At 36.4% G+C, this 14,588-nt stretch overlaps 2 protein-coding genes across 5 annotated transcripts in view; one reads left to right on the forward strand and one right to left on the reverse strand.

Annotated features, from left to right (window-relative positions):
• OCLN (occludin) overlaps positions 1-14,588 on the forward strand; it is a 389,915-nt gene that overhangs the window by 32,343 nt on the left and 342,984 nt on the right. The window lies entirely within an intron of this gene.
• The window catches only part of RASGRF2 (Ras protein specific guanine nucleotide releasing factor 2), a 120,798-nt gene that overhangs the window by 25,585 nt on the left and 80,625 nt on the right, over positions 1-14,588 (reverse strand). For 3 of the 4 annotated variants that reach the window (XM_087927118.1, XM_087927117.1, XM_087927115.1), the window contains 3 exons: positions 10,994-11,122; positions 9,256-9,345; positions 3,958-4,064 (listed from right to left, as the gene is read on the reverse strand). In XM_087927118.1, the coding sequence (XP_087783244.1) occupies positions 3,958-4,064; positions 9,256-9,345; positions 10,994-11,122 (326 nt within the window). The remainder of the gene's footprint in view (positions 1-3,957; positions 4,065-9,255; positions 9,346-10,993; positions 11,123-14,588) is intronic. The other variant, XM_087927116.1, reaches the window with a different exon arrangement.

The raw sequence follows: 14,588 nt of genomic DNA on the forward strand, positions 1-14,588 counted from the left end.
ATGCTGTTCAGAATAGGCTCTTGTTAGGAATTGATAGTCACCGACTATCAATTGGAAATATATAAACCAGGATAGACATTTAATACTGTCTCTTTAAGGGAATGCTAAAATTGTAATTGGTGTGGTTCCTCAAATGGCCATCTATTCCACTTTTTTCTAGCTTACCAAGAAGTAGGTTGTGGTCTGCTTTATCGAAGGCCTTGCTGAAATCTAAGAATATTATGTCCACAGTATTTTTCTTGTCTACTAATTTAGTCACTATGTTGAAGAATGAAATAAGATTGGTTTGGCATGATCTGTTCTTAACAAACCCGTGCTGACTGCTAGTTATTACTTTACTTGTTTCTAGATGTTGGCAGATCTGTTTTTTAATTATCTTTTCCAGTATCTTCCCGGGTATTGATGTTAGGCTGACTGGTCTATAGTTTCCTGGGTCTGTTCCCCCCACCCCCCCTGCTTTTTTGAAGATGGGAACCACATCAGTTCTCTTCCAGTCCTCTGGTAGTTCCCCGGTGCTCCAGAATTTTTGAAAGATATGGTGCAGTGGTTCTGAGATGACCCCTGCCAGCTCCTTTAATACTCTGGGATGTAATCCATCAGGCCCTCATGATTTGTGTTTGTCAAGATCATACAGGTGTTCTCTTACTATTTTTTTGCTTATTTTAACTTTTATTTCTGGTCTGTTTTTTGCAGTTATATTTTTGGTGGGTTGAGATAGCTTCTTTTTGTGAGATAGTTTCTTTTTGTGTGAAGACCTGCTCCAGCAGGGTTAGAAGGGTGTGTGTGTGTGTGTTCTCCTTGTAATTTACTAGTACATTTTGGTTTTTCCTTCTTCAGAATCGGCACTGTAATACATTAGGGAAAAGTAATTTTTAGGGTGGAGATCTGGTCCAATGGATCCTGTTTAAAGCCTCAACAAAATGTGAGTTTCCTGATAGTCTTGACCATGTTTCGTCCACAAAACCTTTAATAGAAGCCAAAGAAGTTTCAATGTGCTGGCAAAGATGTTTCAATGTGGAAAAGGGCCTCAGTCTAAACTAGGCCTCATTCAATCTGATGCATCAGGTCTCTCTCTCTCTCTCTCTCTCTCTCCCTCCCGCCCTCCTTCCCTCCCTCTCAGACTGGCTTTGCTCTACTTTCCTGATGTGCCTGCGGGGCCGGCTCTTCTAACATGGATGGATGGATGGATGGATAGAGAGAGAGAGAGAGAGAGATACAGACAGACAGACAGGCAGGTAAACAGACAGACCTTTTGGATGGATGGATGGATGGATAGATGGACAGACAGACAGACAGAAAGCAGTTGCAGTGGCATATCCCAACATGCTGCCGCATTGGAGGCGCTGGATCCAGAGTGGTGCTAGTCAATGGGTGAAACTGCAGGGCTGGCCAGTGCCTCAAACGCCCCCCTGCCACCTCTTAGTGTCCCCAAGGGGGCCGGCAGAGGGGCACTAAGAGGTGGCAGGGGAGCGTTCAAGGCGCCGGCCGGCCCTGCAGGTTCATCCATTGACAAGCACTGCTCCGGAGCCAGCACCTCCAATGCGGAAATGGTGACACGTTATGTGCTGCTGCAGCTGCGTTCGATGCGCTGCCCCCCTGCCGCCTCTTACTGCCCTTCTGCTGGCCCTCTTGGGGATGCTAAGAGGTGGCAGGGGGCGTTCAACACACCGGCCCTACAGGTTCACCCATTGACTGTCACACCGCTCCGGAGCCGGTGCCTCAATGGGTGAACCTGAAGGGCCGGCTGGCACCTCAAATGCCCCCCTGCCGCCTCTTAGAACCCCTCTGCCAGCCCCCTTGGGTACGCTAAGAGGTGGCAGGGGGGCGGCACATCGAACATGGCTGCGGTGGCATATAATGTGCCACCGCTTCTGCATTGGAGGCGCCAGCTCTGGAGCGTTACTACAGTCAATGAGTGAACCTGCAGGGCTGGTGCCTCGAACACCCCCTGCCACCTCTTAGCGCCCCCTGCTGGCTTCCTTGCCTCTTAGCGCCCCCCCTAAGGCATTTCCCCCCAGGGAGTGGTACCGCCCGCTTTGGGAACCACTACTCTAGTTTCACCCTCTACCTTTTGGACAACAAAGTTGTTAGCTAGGTTGGTTAGGAACTTATTTGATTTCTCATTTGGTGCAGAATTAGTTATCCAATTGATATGAGGATAATTGAAGACTCCCATTACTATGGTTGTGTGTTTCCTGGCATATGTTTGTTTGTTAGTTGGTTGGCAAAAAGGACATCTATTTTTTCTGCTTGATTGGATAGCCTATAATATACACCTATGGCCATGTCATTCTTTTTTTTCTTTTATATTGACCCATATGCATTCTAGGAGATTTTCATCTTTGGTTTCATGCATTTCTATAGCAATATAGTGGTCCTTTACATACAGTGCAACTCCACCTCCTCTTTTATGGGGTCTGTTTTATTTAATAGTTTGTATCCTTCTACCAGTATGTTCCAATAATGGGTTTCATCCACCAAGTTTCTGTTATTCCAACTATATAATATCTACCTTCCTGTATTTGTAGTTGAGTTCACTCTGTTTGTTCCCCAGACTTTGTGCATTTGTATATAGGCACTTGAGATCTTTATGTCTGACACTGTGTTTACAGTGCCTGCATAACCTGTGTTGTGCCTGCCTGCCCCTACTTTCTTGCCACCTGTTTGATTAATGCACATGGTATGGCACTCACTATTAAATGCTTGGTTTTGGTTGACAGCACAGTTGATAATCTTACCTGCACAAACATCTATTTTGCATGGCTGATTAATTCACACAGCTTCAATCATAAGTGTTGTGCATGTTAAATGAAGGCATTATATAAACACACAAAGTCAAAAGAACAATTTTATTTACGCTATTTTAATTAGTCAAGTTAATTTGGAAAGCAGTGAATAGTTATAGCATAACTTTCAGATATACTTGGTCTAATTTGGGGAATACTCTGATGTCAGTCTTGACATGCTAAATCCCTATGATTTAATTCTAGGAAGATTTACTTGGAAATGTCCTATCTGACTAAATATGCTTAGGTTTGGGCTACATAAGTACAATTTATTAATTATTAATTAATCATACCAAGGAGATTTTGAAGTTATGTTTTCTTATTTATACATTTACTGTTACTACAAGCTTCTGTACATCAGCTTCAAGAAAATAACAGCAACATACTGTACATTTTTTACCATCATCTCTTCATGGTTTTCTACTAGGGCAACAGACTATTGCAGAGGTCTTCAAGAGCAAGAAAAAACATATAATTCTTCACTTCCATAGCTGCTGCCAACAACAGAATACATTTTCTAAATGAAATTGGCACTACTATTGGCACAACTGAACTCTTGAGGCTATAAATGTCAAGCATAATTTATAGGAAATGATATTACCCAGATAACTGACTCTAGGATAATACCCTTAATTTTAAGATGGACCATGGATCAAATTTAGAGACTATAATGATGCTTTTATCTGCCCTAAAATCATGCCAAAAATCCAATTACATTTAACAAGGCTTGATCATAGAAAGTGTTAACTAAGCATACAGAAAACCTATTTTGCTGATTCAGTGTTGGATTCTTGTCATCCTTGCATATACTTTAGAAATAATCGGGGGTGGACTTTCATATCAGTTTGTGGTACAAACTTTACTTTATAGAAACTATGTAATAGCAATATCCAGAAGAACTACTTAGTATAAGGCAGAATTTCCAAAAATTATATGCAAGCTATTACAAATTTTAATGCCAGCAGAGTTTTCCCCATATAGGTGTTGGCATTAAAATTCCCAAAATTCTCATTCAGTATGGCTAACTTCTCAATGAGACTAAAGAGGATGCAAGTCTAATAAATTCTTGACTTTTTTGAAAAACTGGAAAGTAAGAGAATTTGTACAATATATAAGCTGTGGAAAGAATGTGACACTGCTTCACATGAAAAAAGCAAATTATAAAAAGTACCTGAGAATGTTTTGACACCCAGTGGCGAAGGACATTCAGGACACGATTAGTAGCTGCTCGACGTATTATGAACTCCTTATCACATGTTCGTTCAGAATTATTAAATGCTACATATTTTAAAGGAAATATACAATAAAATATAATCAATTAGATGAAGAAAGTTATCAAAATAAAATTCTTCACAGTATAGCTTGGTTGAATAAAACCATTTAAAAAAACTCTTTCATCATTGATGCACAAAGGATTTTTAAAATTTTGCTTACACATATACATTAAATGATATAACACATATTTGCAACTGCCGAACGAGAATTTCCTACATTTTTAAACAAAATGTTTGCTTGAATTGCTTAATTTTCCTCTATAATCCTGAATATTATAGTTAATTCAATATTCTATTATAATATTACACAGCAACATAAAACAAGCACAAGTGCAATTTTTCTAGAAAAGGGGGGGAGCAATAAATTCACTGGCATAACCTATTCCTTGCTGCCCATTCAGATTTTCAACTATCTTGATGGAAATACATACATGTATCAGTGTAGGGCAAGGGTGTCAAACTCAAGGCCCGCGGCCAGATCTGGCCAATGGGATGCTTAAATCTGGCCTGTGGGGCTGGGTTGGAAATATCAAAGGACTGGCCTGCAGTGCCTCTGCTGACCAAAATGGGCCACGCCATGGCCTCGCAATTAGGAGGTGTCCACACAGCCCATTTTTGGCTGCCAGAGTTCTTCTGGAGGCCAGGGACGCCAAAAATGAGGGGAAGGAGGGCTCTGTGCAGCCCATTTTTGGCCAGGAGAGCACTGCAAGATGCCACAGAGGCCAAAAATGAGGCAAGAGGGGCCATGTGCGGTCCCCCATGCCCTGTTTTGGCTGCAGGAAGCATCTGTCCCCTATCTCCCTCCCCCACTCCCCAACTCCCCCGGCTGGCCCACAGAGAACTACAATGCTGATCCTGCCCTCAGAGAAATCCAGTTTGACCCCTGGTGTAGGGAATATAGCTAATATTCCCTGTACCAAATATAGGCAGTCCTCAACTTACAACAGTTCATTTAGTGATCATTTGCAGTTACAATGGCACTGAAATAAGTGACTTATGGCCATTTTTCACACTTATGACTATTGCAGCATCACCATGGTCACATGAACAAAATTTGGGCACTTGGCAATTGGCTCATAGTTATGACAGTTGCTGGGTACCATAGTGATGTAATCCCCTTTTCCAACTTTTTGACAAGCAAATGGGGAAACCAGATTCACTTAACAACTGTGTTATCAATTTAAGAACTCCAGTGGGTCACTTAACAAATAAGGAGACAAAATGGGGTAAAACTCAACAAATTTCCCACTTAGCAACATCAATTTTGGGCTCATTTGTGGTTGTAAGTTGAGGACTACCTCTAATTTCAAATTCTCATTGTATGATTTTCTCCAAAACTACTAAGAGGCAGGCTCAGCAGCACACCTGATGTTGTGAAAAAGTTTTTTTCTGACCTTATCCACGAACTCCTACTGGTAAATAGTCTTTAAAAAGTCAATTCCTTATGGTTTCAAACATTGGTAGTTAAGGATCAAATCACTGAGCTTACAATTTCCTTAATACATTAATATAATTGCTTAGTCTCAATATGTTGTTTCTGTTAATAACATGACCATTTGCTTTATGGATCACTGAAGTCTCTGATCATTTATCAAAGGCAAAGTCATGCAGAGTGTATTAACAGCACTTCAAATAGCACATATCTAATCTAAATTGAATAAAGGCACATCTAGCCACAAACTCCAACCCAGATTAAGGCTGACTCCAAGACAGCCATCAGATGATAAAACTTGTGTTTTCAAAGCACAATATAGAATCTTGCAGATTTAATTACAACAATTCTACAAATGTATGGATTATATTTATTTCCCATAACTGGTCCATTTCCCCCAAACCAATGATCAAGATATGTAACACCTGTTTGAAAACCAAGAAGCAACAGAAATAATATGCTGATTGTCATCCACATGCAACTATTGCATTCCTCATATCTTTTAATAACCAGAAACATTAGAGCTGAGCGTTCATGTGAGCAGTAGTCTGTCCATCTGTTCATACAAATTAAATATCCCAAACATTTGATTGGCAGATGCTATAGCTGCCAGGCTTCACTCTATCAACATTTCACTCTATCAACATTTTCTAGTTCTATGATCAACCTCCATTTAACTTTCCGTCTTATTATTCAACATGATAAAATCAAAGCTATGCTAGTTGAATGCAATCTTAATGGTTTACTTTGAAGAGGATGTGCCATCCGTACGTAATTTTTAATCGAGTTGATATTCTTAATATGCAAAAGGGAATAAAGAGAATTCTGAAAATGTCAATTGTGTGTTATACATGTAAACTAATTCATGAAAGAAATTTAAGTCAATGTAATGCAGCTACACAAATTTATAGAAAGCTACCAGTACTTTAAATATTCTACTTAAACATATTAGTTATAAAAACATAAAAAATAAAAATAACAACTACAGTTATTAAGGGCTTGGGAGAAAATGTTTATTTCCAGCCTATAAACTAGCAGTGTGAGTGCAACTCTGCAACACTTAAAGCAAGTGAACAGAAAACAGTTGCATTCCGGATGTTTCAATAAAATAGCTTAATAGTATAGACAAAAGAATATATTGTACTATAGGCAAAAAGAAAACAAATGTTTCTTCTTTCAGCTGTACATATCTTGCATACTTAATTCCTAAAAAATTTGAAAGTTTAATTGTGGCTATAACAAGAGCTTATATTTAGGATGCCCAGAGCTATCAGTTAGTACTAGATAAGGCAATTATAAATGTAGCTTTTATATACAGTATATGGCAATACATTTTTGATTATCAAAGCATGTCAGGAATAGAGATGACAATCTGTGCTATTGATTTACTGTATTTCTTTGTTGTCCAGTTCCATCCAGATGATCATTGTTCAGAGCCTATTCAACTATATTCTTAATTAGATCTAACAAGGCAGTTTAAATTTTTAATTCCTCTTATTCTCATTCATTAATACAGCCACCAATGGGAAAGAATGTTGTAATGAAGAAATGTGTTGATAACGTTCTTGTTCCTGTTTTCTAATAAATTTCTAAAGAAAACTATTTAGAATTTTCTAAACACCACTCTTTTGAAAGAATTAATAAACGTCTGAAGTATTTTTGAACAGCCATTCCAACCACAGGATTTAGATTAACTAAAGCACAATACCTATGAAGACGTGCAACATTTAGATTTTTTGGTTTTCTGCTATTGTTATTTGAAATTGCAATTGTTGTTCAAATTAATGTTAAATCAATTGAAGAGGCACAATGAGTCATAAAGGAATTTATTTTGCTCACATAAATAAGAATGCTCCTTCTGTCAAAACAGAATGAATCTTGACTAATCCTGGGTTTCCATAACAGTTTTTTAGCATTATTCAAATGAAGACAGGCAATTGAAATTTTTACAAAAAGTCACTTCCTACACTGATGTTGAATGGTACAGGTACATTCTCAAGAGTCTACATAGTAGAAAAATACGCATTTGGGTGATAAAGTATTATCCAAAAAAGCAAGTTATTTAATTACTCCTTATCTCCTGCTTTTTCTGCATTAGAATTTACTTATTTTAAAAATAATTCTCCTTATAAAAATATCTGAACAGATTTAAATACATATAAAGCATAAATGTGTTTAATTTTAATTAACATAAAATGTAAATAAAATGAGATTTGTTTTTGTTTTGGTTCTACCACAAGTGCAGACTTTATCATGGGACAAGAACAGACCACAACCCAGATTTCTAATGAATTAATGTAAAGAAAACTGTGCACATTTCACTAACTCTTGTATAAATTAGAATTGTGAGGCATTACTAACAGGTACTATGTCTAACATAAAGTATTATCAGTTTCCTAGGATATCTCAAGGACATCCTGGACATCTTGGTTCCATCACCTACTGATGCTTTTAACTAAAGACCAGAGGACTGAATTTGGAACTTACTTTATGTGCATTATCACTAAATTGCATCACCTTTCCTTATAAAAGGAGATATATTTATTAACATGTATTTATCCACAAGGAGGAGTCCTCTTTATCTTCCTCCGATAACTGTAACTTTAATACAAGGTTATTGCTTAATAATTGCTTAATAAAAGCTTCATAGTGTGATTTGCCAGTCTGAAAGAAAGCATTTACCCAACCATTTGACGGAATTGCTAAGCAACAGTTCTCCAGATTCAAAACAGCTCTTACTTCTGGAACAAAAATAGAATTCTATTCAAATTCATCACAGTTTGTGAAAGTTACAAGGAAAAGAGAATATATGTAGATGGATATATAATTTACAGACAGATTGAAACAAATTTATGTTCATTCGGTCTTTGCACCTCAGGGAGATGACTCTTTGGAGATAAAACAATATACAGATTTTCAATAAAAAGCAATAGGAAGAAAATGCCAGATGCAGGTTCATACTTGGAAAAAACTGCAATCTTAACAACAAAAACAGTATTCTTCTTGATTTTTGTAAAAAATAAGATATTGAAATGCTAGTTACTAGGAAGATGTTGTTTGTACTTTCAACAGTTATAGCACAGACAATTTCACCAAATGTAGTTCCTTTCAGTTTTGTAATAGTAAATTCATTTTCTTTATCCACGTTAAATATTTGCTCAAAGGGGCATGAAACAAAACAACATTTAAAAATTAGTAGTCAGAAGAACATATACTAAGAAAACAAGCAAACAAATGAATGCATATGTTACTATAGTCTCTCTTACCAGTCTACTCCTTCTGCCTTTGCCAACCAACAATTAACATAAAATATTACTATTAAACTACAGTGGTGTCCAGCCACTTATTAAGGATACATTTCTGGAAGAGCCAATCTTGCCAGTGATGCCAAGACTCATGGCAATTCCACAAAGAAAATTAGTAGTCATTGTTTTTCAGTGGTTTTTCATAAAAGCATTATATTTTATAATTTTTCCAAAAGTTTATTTTTAAGTTGGATTCAAGATTTATTGCGAAGATATCAATTTAAACTTGGATCTGTAATCCCTAATATTTCCGTCTCATTCAGTCCAAAAGCTTAAGAAGCATTAGATGTTCTGATACTTCTTACTACAGACTAACAAATTCTCCTTTAAAGTCAAATTTCAAATAAGGTAGAATAAATTGGTTTGTTCTTAAATCTTGAATCAGATACATATCATGCTCAAATGTCCAGTTCACTTCAAATCAGGGTTGATTCACATAGATCTATTAGTAATCTTACCTGGTGGACTTCCATGACCAGCTGCAGCTGTGGCAATAGCAAAGGCCGAAGCAGGAGAAACAGAACAATGACCATTGTCAGTCACCTGTACTGCAAGGAAAATAAAAATAAAAATATCAGCTGACATTGTTTTATAAACAAAAACACCTCACTTAACATTCATTTTATAAATAAGAATCCAGTTGAACATTTCTGTGCATACTTATATATATCCCTGTTCGCTTCGAATTATATATTATAGGAATTATAACTTCTTTCTCTCCTGTTTCTGGAACACTGAATTTCATATTTTTCATTGTTCCCAAAAATGAATCAGCTTATAGAATGAATCTTACTGTATAGTAAAAGTGCCATTGTCAAGCTCTACCAAGGCATGAACTTGTTTGAATTTTCCAGAATGCTGATAAAGTATGTCTAATCTGAATCTTTACAGCAACTCAAGAATGGAAGCAAACACAGTTCATTATTTATTTCATTTCCGCTCCAATTTCATGACTTTGAGGGGTATACAGAAATCTTAACAAGCAATCTTGAAACATGTTAGTATAAAGAAATAAAAAATAAATACAAAGATGCCTATCTCTCTTTTCAATAGGCTTCAAGATATTAAAAGCCCATTTTAAAAGGAAGATTTTAAGGATTAAAAAAAAGCATTTCTCCAAGACATGTAGATGGGCCACCATAGAGAGGTTTAGTTTTTTGGGCTATGCCGGTCTCTTCACATTGAGGGAGTAACCAAAGCAGGCCTACACCTAATGACTTAACTGGATCCCACAACTTTATGTTCTTTAGGCTCAAATCCATAGTTCTCTCTACCCAAGTTTCACTCTGTTTAACAGTGTATCCTGGTCTTTGATTTTCCTGTTTTTAGTGGTTTGAGACCCTACACTATATAGTCAAAGTTATTAATGTCATATTATGCAAATACTGTATCTTTCTGTACATGTATACTTTATTACCTCTGAAATATTTTTAATATTTTATATCTCAGTAGCATGCAGTATACCTCAGATGTATTATGAGGAAGGGAAGGGAAGGGAAGGGAAGGGAAGGGAGGGAGGGAGGGAGGAAGGAAGGAAGGAAGGAAGGAAGGAAGGAAGGAAGGAAGGAAAAATAATGCCAAGGCCATCATTAGGGTTATGGTTAACTAGTATTTATTCTCTCCGAGGTTTCCTTAACAGCTAGTTTTCGCCAGATTAGGCGAAACCTAATTACACAATAATTACAGTAATTAGACTACCTATGCCATATATACAGGATGCACTTATTTTCTTATTATGTACAAGATGGATTTATTTCTCACTAACAATAGTAGTATCTTCCTCATAGCAGGTAGCCAAAATGTGCCTTCAGCTTGTATCACACAAATCTGTCAGAAGGCTGAAGTTAATGTTTTTCTCAAGCAAATGTTTTTCTCAAAACAATTCACTTTTATCAAACAATTTGTTAAAAATGTTTCAGAATATTTCATCACAGCTGAATGTAAAAAAATATTTTGCTGCCAGAGTCATTTTGAATGGTATTATTTACATTTTCTTTTCTATATACTATGTGACAAACAAGCATTTAAAAACCAGGAAATTAATATCCTAGAGATATTTTCTTTTTAAAAAAGAGAAACAAAGTCAGGGCTAAGACTGCAATCCAGACTGATTTACACAAGAGTTCAAATCCTATTGAAGCAGCTTAAATCCATGCTGCAGTGCCCTGTATAATGAAGTCAATATTTTCGTATTACCTCCTGTCTGCCGGAAACGTAAATGCCGTGGAGTTGAAGGGGATCTACATGGAGACAGCTCAGGAGGGTCTACTATTGAGGCACTTTCTGGGATAGGATGATCAACTGGTACAGATTCTAAAACTCCTGCTATAAAAAGAATAAGAACTATAGAAATACAGGAAACATACTAAATTCTTATTCTAAAAACTTAATTTTCAGTGTGCAGAAACAAATAACTGAAACACACTTTGAAAATGCGAATGTGTTTTGTATCTGGGCAGTATATAACCAGAATTTGTAATTCCACACATAAAATACATAACTGAAAGAAAAAAATACCTCAACGGGTTTTTAGATTGATGAGCACAATGTCAAGTAATTCATAGTTAAACTGGGTGTATGGTGTGTGAGGTATTCAATTAATATAAATTGTGATAAAATTGCAAAGGTTTCTATTTGAACACCATTGTTCAATAATTAATCACTATATTGATATAATTTTAGCACCCATATTATCCATGTGCCAGTGCTCCTTAAAGAAGTTTCATCATTTCTTGGGTTTGCACAGCAGCCATGCAACCTAGGGAAAATACATTTTTGGATTAAGGGTGCCAACACAAGATGCTTTGAAGTAGGCAAAGGTACAATGTCAGCATCTCCTTAACTCAATTTAACAATTCAACCATAATTTAGGGGAATGTGATACTGCATAGTTGGAAGTAGCAATGTTGTTTTTTGCACCAGTTCTATTTAGACAGTCTAATGGTCCACACAAAACCTCAGGATCCAGGTTAAAGAAACAAGGAAGGAATTTGAATTACGAGACTGTTTAATGAAAAGAGAAAACATACAGCTCACTAAAATTTATTGTTGGCAAAACCATTTTGATATTAAATGTTAACTGAGAAAAGCTTTTCTTTTCAGGGTTGAGATTTAATTTAGTTCTATCTAAATGAAAAAAAATATTTTCATCTATCAAATACCACACACTAATATTTAAAATAAATCACCACTGAGTTGATTTAGTTGAGAAGTTTTTTCTATAAGATTATCCCCTTTATAATGTTATTCTAATACAAACTTGGAAGAATAGACAAGCTCATATATTACCAGCTTAATTCCTAAGGTTCTATTTATCACAAGAGATGTCAAACATTTCCCCTTTGTATCATAACATAGTATATCTTTCATACTGTTATTAGACTCCGCTATAATATTTAGGGAGCCTCAAAGGATGCTCCTGAAAAATAATGATGGTTCTGAACCAAAATTCCAACTTCTTCATCCAGAAGACTAAAATTCAGAATAATAAAATCATGGCCATGAATTATTTCCAGATGTGAGTTTACTGTGCTCCACTTTTTGATTGGAAAAGCACTTGATAATGAAAAACAGATTTGGAATGGCTTCCATTCATTGGCTGGATTCAAGAACAGCTAGAGGGTCATCTATCTTAGGTATTTTAAGCATTTGACTTTCTGCAAGAGCAAGGAGTTGGATGTGATGTTTTACATGGCTCCTTCAGTCCTGTGACTCTCCTATTTATTATTAGCTTTCTCACAATATTAGCCACTTCTTCAGTAAATGATCCTGAATAATTCTTTAGGCTGTCACAAAATCCAGATATATTATAAGCTTAAAAAATGTAAATAAATATTTATACGAATTAACTTATTTTTAATAACTCTTTTATGTCAGTCATTTTTATTGATATTGTTAACTTGATACTTTTTAAATATTACTGATATTTATTTTTTAATAAATCACTGGAGATGTGTTATGTCCCTTCTTGCTTCAAACTCTCTATTTTCATCCCGATTCCTAAGAGATCCTCCCTCAGAGAAGCTAAATGACTACAAGCTGGTTGCTCTGACATCTTTAATTATGAAGTCATTTGAGAGGTTAGTGCTGGCTCATCTAAAAGTCATCACAGATCTGTGATCCCTTGCAGTTTGTCTACATGTTAAATAGGTCAGCAGATGATGCTGTCACTATGACATTATATTACATCTTGCAACATCTTGAGTTCTTGAGGACCCTTACATGTGTCCTTTTAATAGACTTCAACTTGGCATTCAATACCATCATTTCAGATATTCTTCACTCTACATTGATTCAACTCACTGCGCCTGTTCATACTTGTAACTGGATCATCAGGTTTTTGACAGATAGAAAGCAACAGGTGAAGCTAGGGAAAATTACATCTAGTACCTAGACAATTAGTACAGGTACCCTCAGGGCTGTGTGCTCTTTCAGTTGCTCTTCTTTTTCTATGCCAAGGACTGCATCTCAAGGGAACCCTCTGTTAAGGTACTGAAGTTTGAAGATGATACAACAGTCATTGGCCTCATTCAAGAGGGTAGTGAGTCTGCATACAAAAAGGAGGTTGAACAATCGGCCCTGTAGTGCAACCAGAACAATCTGGAGTTGCTTAAAGATGCTTAAAACTGTAGAGATGAGAGTGGAATTTAGGAGGAGCCATGCTATTATACCACTTTATATTCCACAGCATAGTATCAACAGTAAAGTCCCTCAAATTTTTGAATTTTATAATCTCCCAGGACTTGAAACAGACACTTAATATTAGAACCATCATTAAAAAGGCACAACAAAGAATGTTCTCCTTGTGTCAACTAAGGAAGTTCAGGTTGCCCCGGGAGCTGTTGAAACAGTTTTACAGAGGAATTATTGAGTCTGTGATTTGTACATCTATAAGTGTCTGCTTTGGTATAGCAACCAAACAGGAGATGGACAAACTCCTACAGATAGTTAAGACTGCAGAAAGAATAACTGCAATCAGCCTACCTTCTACTGAGGACCTATATATTGTGTGGGTCAAAGGGAGAGCTGAGAAGTTATCTACAGACCCCGCAAATCCTGCATGTAAACTGTTTCAATTCTTCCCCTTGAAACACTGCTACAGGTTTACTGCATGCCAAAACTAATAGACACAGGAATAGTTTTTTCCCTCACACCATCCATTTATTGAACACCTATTTCTCACTAATATCTATGTATATTTACCCATAATGTATGGTTATAGTATTATCATTTATCCCTCCCATTATCTTCTTTACTCCCCCCTCTTATGATAATCATCATCATTATCCTGTTGCTTTGCATGTACACTGAGAGCTTCTGCACTGGAGACAAATTCCTCTCCTCTCTTGTCTTCTCTCCTCTCCCTATAGAGCAACGTTGACAAATGGCATAACACCTGTAATTTTTAATGTTTAGGGTTTTTTTGCTTTTCAAAAAATGAGATTTACTGTAGAACTTTGTGAGCTTTAAAACTGTACAAAACCTCCACAAAACAGACTCTTGAATAAAATGGTTTATGTATTTCTGCATTTTATTGGCACATAATAATAAATATTATTAATTCTATATTTTATGTTATGAAGGTGTATAGCAGAAACATCTTGAAAGAGTGCATCTTAGTAACCAAGATTGATTGATTTAAACCATTTATATGGCACTCACCTAACTAGTGATGCTGGATAGTGCATAGAAAGTTTAAAAGCAAAATACAATCAAACAATGATCCACCTAATCACAGTCCAAGATCAAGAAAAGCATTTCCAGTTTACCAGTACAACAATAAACTGGTCAG

Source organism: Pseudonaja textilis, chromosome 2 (assembly GCF_049901715.1).
Source record: "Pseudonaja textilis isolate UNSWEBS1 chromosome 2, rPseTex1.2, whole genome shotgun sequence".
In the NCBI taxonomy this organism is placed as follows: domain Eukaryota; kingdom Metazoa; phylum Chordata; class Lepidosauria; order Squamata; family Elapidae; genus Pseudonaja; species Pseudonaja textilis.